The 11691-nt window shown below is 32.9% G+C and overlaps 1 protein-coding gene across 1 annotated transcript; it reads left to right on the forward strand.

The window, feature by feature from the left end:
• The first annotated feature begins 7703 nt into the window (after positions 1-7703).
• On the forward strand, positions 7704-11441 carry LOC115712431 (patatin-like protein 3). The gene is made up of 7 exons (XM_030640706.2): positions 7704-8045; positions 8123-8304; positions 8395-8581; positions 9198-9359; positions 9475-9780; positions 10771-10949; positions 11044-11441. The coding sequence occupies exons 1-7, from the start codon at positions 7905-7907 to the stop codon at positions 11117-11119; spliced, it is 1233 nt and encodes a 410-aa protein (XP_030496566.2). The 5' UTR covers positions 7704-7904; the 3' UTR covers positions 11120-11441.
• Positions 11442-11691: the final 250 nt, after the last annotated feature.

The following is an 11691-nucleotide window of genomic DNA, read 5'->3' on the forward strand; positions in this document are numbered from 1 at the left end:
AGCCTCCATTGGGCCCTTACACCCACGGAATGAATGGCTCTTATACACGAGTACGTCACTGCGCCAGTATGCTTCATGGGTGATGAGTGATCCTACGGACGACACGAGTGTTTCCGGCGTGCTTTGTCCTCGCTCGCACGCTTCTGGGAAAAACTTCCCGGGAGGTCACCCATCCTTAAATTACTCCGAGGCCAAGCACGCTTAGCGTGGAGTTCTTTCGAGATGGGCTACTTAGAAAAACAAGATGCACCTTGTTGACATAGGTGATGTACCGATCAATCCATTTAAGCCCTCTTCATTGTGTAGTCCCCGTCTACACATGCCCACAATCATCCCACTTGACCTTCTCCAGGCGATGTGGGATTGCACAGCTTACCCGGTATTTCCCCTTACGGATCACGGGACTACTGACTGTCACATGACCATCCCTAGTAATTTCAAAACCTAGGAAATAGTTGACAAATCTTAGAACCTTGAGAGCAAACTAACTGTGAAGGACAAATATGACATGTTACACTTAAAATGGTTCTTCCCTTGTTATGAGGATGTATATCATCCACATAAATTAGAAGAATGAGAAGCTTGCATGTTTTTTGGTGAAGAACAAACTGGTATCAGACTTGCTATTGTGAAAACCCCACTACAGTAGCTGGCTTTTGAGCTTGTTAAATCAGGTTCTTGGTGATTTCTTTAGCCCATAGATGACCTTGTTTTACTTACACACATGATGTTGATATTCAGGGTTGATGAACCCTAATGGTAGATGCATGTAGACAGCTTCTTGAAGCTCCCCATTCAAGAAAGCATTATTGACGTCTACTTGTTGAATGTCCCAACCATGAGTGTCAACAAGAGTGAAAATTATTCTGATTGTGCAAGGTTTGATGACTGGACTGTAAGTCTCAAAAAAATCAATACCATGAACTTGTTCAAACCCTTTGGTTACCAGCCTAGACTTAAATTGATCAATAGAGTCATCTTTGTTGTATTTCACTCTAAAAATCCACTTATTGTGAACTATTTTCATGTCGGATATGTAGGAAGAGCCAAAACCCATGTTTTCCTTTTGGTAAGGGCATCAATTTCATGATTCATTGTTGCATTCCACTTAAAGTCAGCAAGAGCAGCTTTAATAGACTTAGGTTCTAGTTCAGTGTTAGTGCTCACAATGTAGGATTTAGGTTTGAAGATGCCATGTTTAGATCTAGTAACCGTGAGGTGATTGTTTAGAGTTTGGGGTTGAGGCCCTGTTGAAGTGTAGTTATGGACAGAAGTATTTGTGGCTAAATTTAATGACATGGGAGAGGCAGTGTCAGCCTCAGGAACAATAGGGGTGGGGAATGAGACTACCTTGCAGCCTCAGAGCTGCTAGAACTATTTTAGGGAGTAAGAGTAGTGGTGGTTTTGGAGATATGAGGAAATAAACTAGAAGGAATTCGAAAGTCACCAGGGTTTATGACTTTAGGAGCACATTCACTTTGCTTTTGAGGGAATTATTGAGGATAGGTAAATTTAGTTTCATTGAAGGTAATACTTCGAGCTACATAGACTCTACCACTAGGATGTAGGCATCTATATCCCTTGGCAGGTATACTTTAGCCAATGAATAGACATTTTGAAGACTAGAATGAAACTTTGTGAGATTCATAAGGCCTAAGTAAAGGGAAACAAGAGCAACCAAAGACCTTTAACATATTGTAATTTGGGGGCTGTTGAAACAGTGTTTCATATGGTGAAACAAAGTTCAGTAGTGAAAGTGGAAGTCTATTCGTTAGGTAAGCGGTAGATGTGAAGGAATCCCACCAAAAATTTCGTGGCATATTGGCTTTGGCTAACATGGTAAGCCCTATGTCAACAACATGCTTGTGCTTTCTCTCAACTTTCCCTTGTTGTTGATGTGTGTGGGGACAAGAATTTCTCCTAACAAGCCCTAAATATTTGAACAGATTATATAGAGGTTCATATTCTTTTCCAGTGTTAGATTGAATACTTTTAATCTTAGTTTGGAAATACCTCTCAACAAAGGCATTGAACTGTTGAAAGATAGAATTAACTTCAGATTTGGCTATGGAAAATAGCCACACAAACCTAGTAAAATCATCAATGAAACTTATGTAATACTTGTATCCTTCACTAGAAGTATGAAAAGATGGTCCCCATACATCAATAAGAACAAGTTCAAAAGGAATAGAAGTTTTATTGCTAGAATTTTTAAAACTGAAATGATTCATTTTGCCAATTTGACAGGCATCACAAAACTCAGACTGACTACTCCTAACAAAAGGTAAAACTGTGGAAAGAACTTTGCTTAAGATAGCTTTTGAGGGATGTCCAAGCCTGCAATTCCATGTAGAAGCGAGTTGACACTTGTCTTTGACAGGATTGCTAGTGGTGGTGAAGTTGTAGGCAGAGGAACTAGGATGAGCAGACAGCACAGGACTGTTTAGTGAAACTTGAGACTTGGTGTGAGAAACATGTTGCTTGTAAATACCTTCACTGAGATGGCCCTGAAGAAGAACTTGCTTGGTGTTCTTGTCCTTGATAAGACAGCAAACATCATCAAATTTAAGGGTAACATGATTGTCTTTTGTAAATTGAGATACGCTAAGGGGATTCTTGGTGACATTAGGCACATGTAGAATGTCATGTAAGATTAAAGGTTGGTTTGGAAAATTTGTAAGCATTGAACTATGACCTATATGATGAATTGGGAGAGAAGAGCCATTAACTACAATAACTTTGACTTTTCCTTTGTAATCTGAGATAGAGTTGAGATTCTAAGTGTCATTGGTCATGTGATGTGTTGCTCTACTGTCTAAGAACTAGGTTGTTGACAAATCTGAAGAAGAATTTGATTCAGTAAGGAAGGCCTGAGGTTGTTCAGTTTTAGAGGTGGTGGATGAAGTGGGTGGTGGAGGTCCAGTAAAAGAAATATTGAATGTGTGATAACACTTAACAGTAGCATGTCGAACTCAACCACAGAGTTGACATGTGGGTTTAGAACCTCGTCCTCCTCCTCTTCCATTGTTGGAATATTGTCTACCGCCTCTATAGGCTCCTCAATTTCCATGATTATTGTACGAACCCCTACCTCCATTGCTGTAATTTGAGTTAGCCAAATTTGCTTGAACATTGGCGAGGGAATCTATTGTGAGTTGTTAAATTCGTATTTCTTAATTTTGAAGCATGAATTGAACTTCTTGCAAAGTGAGAGGTTTTGTGCGTAAAGTGAGATTGACCACAACAGATTCATATTTAGATCCTAAGCCTCCACGAAAATACAGAACCATATCATCATTAGTCATGGGTTGATCTGCGGCTGCAAGAGCATCAGCATACTGCTTCATCTTCAAAATGTAATCTTCAATGGACAATGAGCCTTTGTTGGTGGATTGAAGAAGATTTCACAGCTGAAGCAGTCTTGCTCTGGACGAGTGGCAAAGAGTTGAGCAAAATTTCTCTAGATCTCAACAGATGTTTGACAATTGATGACATGACCTAGCATATTTTTAGATACAAAATTCATTAGCCACTGCATTAGAAACTGATCAAAGTGTAACTATTATTGACGCGTAGGGTTAAGGACATTACCTGCAATAACAAATAGAGGAGGAGGGTGTTGCCTGAGGATATATCGATCAAGATCATATGCACGGACAGTAACAAGAACCAAAGATCTCCAGAGTATGTAGTTATTTCAATCGAGACAAAGGTTGAGAGGAAGGACATTATTGTTTGGGAGAGCTACTTCAACTTCTCTAATTTGTTGATTATTTTGTGGAGCTCATTCTTCAAGTGGAGGATCAACTCGAGCTCTTTGAGCACCATTGTCTACATTGTTAGACATGGCTCTGATACCATGAAAGAATCTGAAACTGGTATCAAGAGCAAGGCATAGAGAGAGAGGGAGAGAAAAAATGGAGAAGGAGGAAAGATATGAAAATGGATTTTTGCTCAATCAAAATACTAATTGGCCAAGCTTGCATAGTCTTGCGTTAACCAATAACTTATTCTTTGTATAGTCTCGCATTAACCAATAACAAAGAATTATAAAAGTCCTAAAAGTTTTGGTAACACCCTTTTGAAAATCCCTCCAAGTCTCTTCTTGATCTCTAATGGGGTAGATTATATTTTGTGGCCTTCTAAACCTCTGACTTGCATGAAACATTTTGGTGTTTTCATCACTATTTTTTAACCAAACAAGCTTATTTTTCTAGCTAAGGTATTGGATGTAATTTTTGTGAGCAACAATGTAATCTTTCTATGCAGTATCTTCCTCTGTAGTCAAGTCATAATTTCTAGGATCTTGTTAAATATTCTATTGAATAGTAAGCATTTTATTTTGGCATGCTTGATCCTGAATAGCAACATTACCATAACCTTGTTTACTCCACTCTTTTAGGCACGCTTTTACATTGGCTGCTCAAAAATATTCTCCTTCCAAATAGTCTTCACATCATCTTAAAAATGCCAAAAATTCTTCCAAAAATTAAAGTATTTGAAGGGTATTTTAATGTTCTGAAGGCTAGGATAAATTGAAATGAGTGTTGGCAAATGATCAAATTCACCTTCTGGTAAAAAAGTCACCTCTATTAATTGTAGTATATTTATCCAACTAGTTCACTGTAGCTAATATTCTATCAAATTATCTCTCCCTTCTTGTTTATTATTCCAAGTAAAGAAGGAGACATTGTATTTAATGTCTTCTAAACCACAAGTAGAAACACAAGACTGAAAAGGAATCATATATATGATTGACATTTCTTCTATAACCCAACCTCTCGAAGGTATTCAACACAGCATTGAAGTTACTCTCGACATTCCATAGAAATTTCATACCATTTAAAATAGTTTTCATGTCTTTCCAAAGAAACTCTCTACCTTTACTATCATTAGTAGCATAAACCACAATTAAGGCAAAATGATCTCCTCTTTTTGGCTTTACCAAACAATGAATCAACTGATTTGTTCCACCCTTAATGGCCGCTTCAAAACTACACGAGTTTTAAGCTATAATAACCCACCCATTTGGATGATGATCAACAAGATTAGTAGTGAACAGGGCCGGCCAGAGGGTGGGGCGGCCGGGGCGTAGGCCCCAGGCCCTACAATTCTGGAGGCCCCCAAAAAATTAAAACTATATTATATATATAGAAAAATATATGTATATATAATATATAAATTTTAGTTCAATTAACTACATAAAATGGTTATAGCGCAATTAGTTAAGAGTCTTGGATGTTAAATTGGAGGTGATGGGTTCGACTCCTCATCTTGTCATTTTTTTTAAATTCAAGGGCATTTTGTTTTTTAAAATATATATATAATTTACATAATCTACATCATTAGTGATTAGTTTAAAATTGTAGAGATAATTAGGGTTATTTTTTTATTTATTTATTTAAGATAAGAATGTAATATTTTAAAATATTTTAGTGCATTACTCAAAAAATATATATATATATAACATAATATTTTTATTTTTGCTCTATAAGGAGGTGATAAAAATTTTTTCTTGATAAAAATAAAAATAAAAATGCATTACCTAAAAAAAAATAAGATAAATATTATGTTATATATATTTTTGATAAGGAGCAAATATTATATGTATAGTATACAGTAGTATTTTTAAGTATTAACTGATAAAAAAAATAATCAAGATAATAATAAATAAATCATATATTTCAAAAAAAATAATTATTGAGAATATTATAACTTAAAAATTTAATGACAACATTATAATTTAAATAAAAAGTATATTTATTAATTATTAGAGGAAATTACATTACTTACATATTTAAAATTGATGCCTTTAATTTTTACTCCATCTTTTAGAATCTATCATATTTACCTTTTTTTTTCAATCATTCTCCCAATTTTACTTCAATTATTTCACAATAGTCTTCATTCTTCTCTAATCAAAATTTTGCTCCAACTTTCCCGCAATAGAGATATTATTATAATCAAATATTACTTTTAAGTTAGCAATTATGTGATAATTTTTTATACGGAGATAAAAGAGTTAAAATTGATAGTGTCAAAATTTAAATAATATATATTTTGAATTTTTGTAAAGAGAAAAGGCCTCATTTCAAATTCTGTCCTAGGCCTCTCGATACCTTGAGACGGCCCTGGTAGTGAAGCACCAACTCTTAAACATGTTGTTATACCCATATTTTGAGAAATTAATATGATAATGACACGTATTAAAAAGCTAAAAAATAAATCAGCTCATGTCATGAAATAATAAATACATTCAATAAACTCGTCTCGAAAAATACAACTGGTAGAAAAATTTGAACTCACCCTTTTAAAGATAATGGTGAGCCGTGAATAATAACTACCACTTTATGAGACCAGCGATATGAACAACCAACGTAGAAGGTCTATCTCGAGATACACAGAGTACACAGCAGAATGACGGTGCTTGGAAAGGGTAGATAATGAATTCTTTAAGGAGCTTGTAGCTCATTGACCCATATACTCATGAGTATATGTTGAAAGAATAAGGGAAGTACTCGATCCAAAATATACATAGGTGCCGAGAGCCACCCTCAAAATAAAATAACTTTAGAAGATTATTTGTATTGCAAGATGAATAAAGCATAGTCAGCCTAACCGTTTACAGATAAAGACAAGGAACGGTTATATAGTTATTTTATTATTATCCCATGTGATATAAATATGAAACGTAAGATTTGTCCATGTTTAATAAATGATTACAAGGATAAGATCCCAAGAGAATAATTATCACCCTAAAACTCCTATAAATAGGGACATGAACCTAGGGAGCAAGGGACAATAAATTTGAGAAAAGAAAGAATCGGACAAATAAATTCTTCTATTTTGTATTCCGTATACGATTTTTTTAAAAAAATTCTAGAATAAAATAGACTCGTGGAGTATAAAGAATTAACTTCAAAACCACGTTAAAAACTTTCTTGCCATTTATTATTATTTATTTAATTTTAGAGTTTATTTTATTACTTTAAGATTCATTTATTTGTTAACGAAAATCTGCGTTAACAGTTCGATGCTTTCATTGAGAGACTTGTAAGAAAAAACTCAAAAAAAATACCTTCCCTGAAATATATTCGAACCTTCCATCCATGTCAGACGACATTAATTACTCGAAACGAAGGTACTCAACCAGGAGAAACAACTCAACCTCCAAGAAAAGAACATCAGAATTCCCATAGGACAAGTACGATTGAGACTCATCGCTCGTGGGGAGGAAATGGTAGAGGATTTGAACAAACTAAGGGTAAAATCCTAAAAAGATGTAGTGAGGACGCTTATAATCCCATCAGAAAGATTAATTGATAAAACACTCATGATTCCACTTAGTATGGTATAATTTTAATGAGAAATATTCTAAGTTTGCTAGGTGATTTTTCCATTTTAAGTCAGAAAAACTATACTGTGAAATTACATAATTCAAAAGAGAGTAATTTTAATTTGTTTAAAAGGTGGATTTCAAAAAATTTCTTTAATTTTAATGCAATGAATTTAATATACTAGTAATTTTATATAACTTTTCACTATAATTCATCAAATTCTTATATTTAACCAAACAATATAATTCAATTAATAATAATCTAATTAATTATTTTAATAAATTTTCAAACAATTATATTCTCCACTTTAATATTTCTATTAATCTTTAAGTACTCATACTAAATGTCCTAATTTATATATCCAACTTGGACCACACTATATTGTAAAAAACAATAATAATATAATTTTAATATGCATATTATTCATCACATACCATTACCCTCTCTCTATATATATAAATATATAATATTACTTGTCATATTCTACATATATCACATAAGCTTCTCTTGTGCAGTCCCTTATTAGCATTTTCCAATTAATAATAACACATAATAAAAGCTCTGAAAATGGCCAAAGCAACATCATCATTCTCAACCATTGAACCTCCAAAGTATGGAAGGCTCATCACAATTCTAAGCATTGATGGAGGAGGAATTAGAGGAATCATTCCTGGTGTTATTCTTGAATACCTTGAATCTCAACTTCAAGTAAGACTCTAATAATATATAAACAATATATATGTATATATAATATTAATGTACATATTCTTTATACATATATGTAGGAAATAGATGGGGAGGAGGCTCGTCTTGCAGATTACTTTGATGCAATATCAGGAACAAGCACTGGGGGTCTTATTGCAGCAATGTTATCAGCTCCCAATGCCCAAAAACGCCCTTTGTATTCCGCTAAACAGATTGTCCCATTTTATCTTGAGCACTGTCCATATATTTTCCCTCAATCAAGGTACATTCCTACCTATATATGCTGCATATATATATATACTTTTTGCATTAATATTAATATTAATATTATATATATATATATGTTAATCAGTGGAATATTTGGTTCACTTATTGGGTCGGTGAAAGACGCAAGGGGACCAAAATATGATGGAAAATATCTTCATAAGCTTGTGGAGAAACTGTTGGGGTCAACGAGGTTGCATGAAACTTTGACTAACGTAGTCATTCCTGCTTTCGACATCAAGAAGCTTCATCCTACTCTTTTCTCCTCTTATCGGGTATATATATGTTTATGCCTTCTTTTTATAAATATTTAAATTTATTTAAATATCTAATTTTTATTTTTTACAATAAAAATAAGTTATATTTTCGTAGATATAGCTGAATGACCAGATAATTATCTCTCATGGGTCTAAGTACATAAATTTTAATTTTTTATTCAAAAATTATTTTAAATATAATATTAGTTAACAGTTAAATACTTACAAAAATATTTATGTGTAATCAAGAATTAAACTTAAATATTTATTATTTATGTTACAAATTACTTTAATTTTTATAATATTTTGCAAAATAGTCTTTTGATAGGCATATGACATCAGTAATTTTATTTTTCACTAGCTAGCTGGTGTGGTAATCTCACCACCTTTTTACAAAAAGATTTCTCACCATTTTGTAGAAACTCCTATCTCTCTTATATATTTCTGTCATTATTAAATTTTTAATTAGTCTTCACTCTCAGACAAACCATTAAAATAAGAAAATTAAGTGTATAAAAATTAAAACATAAAAAGGTTTGGCCGTAAATTACTTATAAAAATATGTATTTCTACCAATTAACGAGAATGAAATGTTGATTATTAGTTCAATAATTATAAATGTATATATGTATAGGCTCCAGCGAATTCAGCCCTAGATGCTCGTCTGGCGGACATTGCTATATCCACATCAGCAGCTCCAACATACCTTCCTTCTCACTATTTCACCAACCAAGATAAGGATGGAAACACTGAAGAATTTCATCTCATTGATGGTGGTGTGGCTGTTAATAATCCGGTAATATTATTAATAATTCAACTGCATGTATATTATTATTAATTAAAACATGCATGTGGTGATAATAATTTACATTTTCTTGTTTTGGATTTGGTGCATGCATGGTCATGGTCAGTCTTTCCTTACGATCAGTGAAATTACGAAACAAATAGCAAAAAACAATATGAGCTTCGAGTGGAATTCTAAGCCGTTGGATTTCACTCGTTTTCTAGTGATATCACTGGGAACGGGTTCCAACAAGACTGAACAGAAATACAATGCTAATGCGTGTGCCACGTGGGGACCTTTATCTTGGATTTATCACCATGGCTCCACTCCTATAATTGATGTTTTCTCTAATGCAAGTGTCACTATGGTCGATTACCATAACTGTGTCTTTTTCAATGCCTTAGGCTCCGATGCTAACCATCTCCGAATTGATGTAAGTTTATACATATATATAATGCCACCCTACCTACCTACCTACCTACCTAATTTATTAATATGTAACAATTCTATCTAATAATAGGGCTCTCACCTGATCAACAAACTTATAATATTGCTCTAGCTAATTAATAATATTTGGAATATTCATATATATTTGATCAAAACATCATTCAGAGACTTACTATATACATTTGGAATATATATCTATAAATATGTAAAAGCATTAATTATTATGGATCATTTCAGATCTAGCTATAATTACTTAAGCAGATTGTAGCTAACTAAAGTAGTATAATTAACTTTAACTAGCTAGCTTGATATATTTATAAGAGCAATTTGCGGCGAAACCCCCTTATGTTTTTATTTTTATACACTTAACCCCCTTATCTTTATTTTTGGTGGCAAAACCCCCTTATGTTTTAATTTTTATACACTTAACCCCCTTATCTTTTTTTTTGTGGCAAAACCCTCTTATGTTTTAATTTTTATACACTTAACCCCCTTATCTTTTTTTTGGTGGCAAAACCCCCTTATGTTTATTTTTCTTTGCAAATTTGACACGCCAGTTAAATATTACCGTTAAATATCAACTGGATGACCACTGTATACACATTTGTATATGTAACGGTAAAACCTCGAAGTCGATACAGTAGTAATCCAGTTAGTATTTAACGGTAATATTTAACTAAAACTTTAAATTTGCAAAGAAAAGTAAACTGAAGGGTTTTGCCACCAAAACAAAAGATAGAGGGGTTAAGTGTATAAAAATTAAAACATAAGGGGGTTTTGCCACCAAAAAGAAAGATAAGGGGGTTAAGTGTATAAAAATTAAAACATAAAGGGGTTTTGCCACTAAAAATAAAGATAAAGGGGTTAAGTGTATAAAAATCAAAACATAAGGGGGTTTCGCCGCAAATTGCTCTATTTATAATGTTTTCCATATAATTACACTTGACGTGATCAAAATGTATGTATATATATATAGGATGACACGTTGACAGGGGAGTTATCTTCGGTGGACATAGCAACAAAATCGAACTTGAACAATCTGGTGGAAGTGGGAAAGAAGCTACTCAAAAAACCACTTTCTCGCATTAACTTAGTCACGGGTCTTTACGAACCAATTCCAAACTCCACCACTACCAATGAGGATGAACTCAAAAGGTTTTCATTTACCAATCATTATTATTGTATTATTAATTAGTTATTTATATTGTACATATATATATATAATAATATAATATGGTAATTATTACAGGTTTGCAAAGCTACTTTCGGAGGAAAGGAGGCTTCGAAAATCCAATGCAAAAAAGCTGCTTAATTCATCAAATTGATATATATGATGGATATATAAGAGGGGGCACTAGATGAGTAAAGGCGCTTTGAGATATCATCTCTCTATTAGCTCTCTCGTTTAAAATAATCATATTACGTGTACTAATTACTTCTATCTATTTGCATGCATGTTAAATATATATAAATGTGTGGTTTGGTTTGGTGTGTTCTTCTTTTTTGATGAATTTAATTAATTTGCATGGTTTGTTATTATTTGAATGCAAAACTGCGTACTCATGGTCAAGCACGATGCCAAACTTGCAATCAGTAGTACGTTTTTTCCTTTTTGATGAATAAGATCAGTATATCCTTTTTTTGTAATCAGTAGTACATTTTCTTTATGTTGAATTAATTTTTATAGAAATTTATTCTTGGTTTAGTTAGAGAAGACAATAGAACAATAATTATATCCAAAACATATATACTATATATATCACAATAAATGTATAAGGTTCGTGCCTATAAGTAAGTCATTGTTGATTTAAAAATTCAAATATGAGTGTTTAATTTTATTTTATTTTTGGCTTAAAAACAGATATTTTTTTTTTAAAAAAAAAAAGTGAGAATGGAA

Source organism: Cannabis sativa, chromosome 4 (assembly GCF_029168945.1).
Source record: "Cannabis sativa cultivar Pink pepper isolate KNU-18-1 chromosome 4, ASM2916894v1, whole genome shotgun sequence".
Taxonomy (NCBI): domain Eukaryota; kingdom Viridiplantae; phylum Streptophyta; class Magnoliopsida; order Rosales; family Cannabaceae; genus Cannabis; species Cannabis sativa.

Coding starts and splice junctions, on each gene's coding strand:
- LOC115712431 (XM_030640706.2), top strand. CDS start 7,905: ATGGCCAAAGCAACATCATCATTCTCAACCATTGAACCTCCAAAGTAT. Junction 8,046..8,122: donor ACCTTGAATCTCAACTTCAA/GTAAGACTCTAA, acceptor ACATATATGTAG/GAAATAGATGGGGAGGAGGC. Junction 10,950..11,043: donor AATGAGGATGAACTCAAAAG/GTTTTCATTTAC, acceptor TAATTATTACAG/GTTTGCAAAGCTACTTTCGG.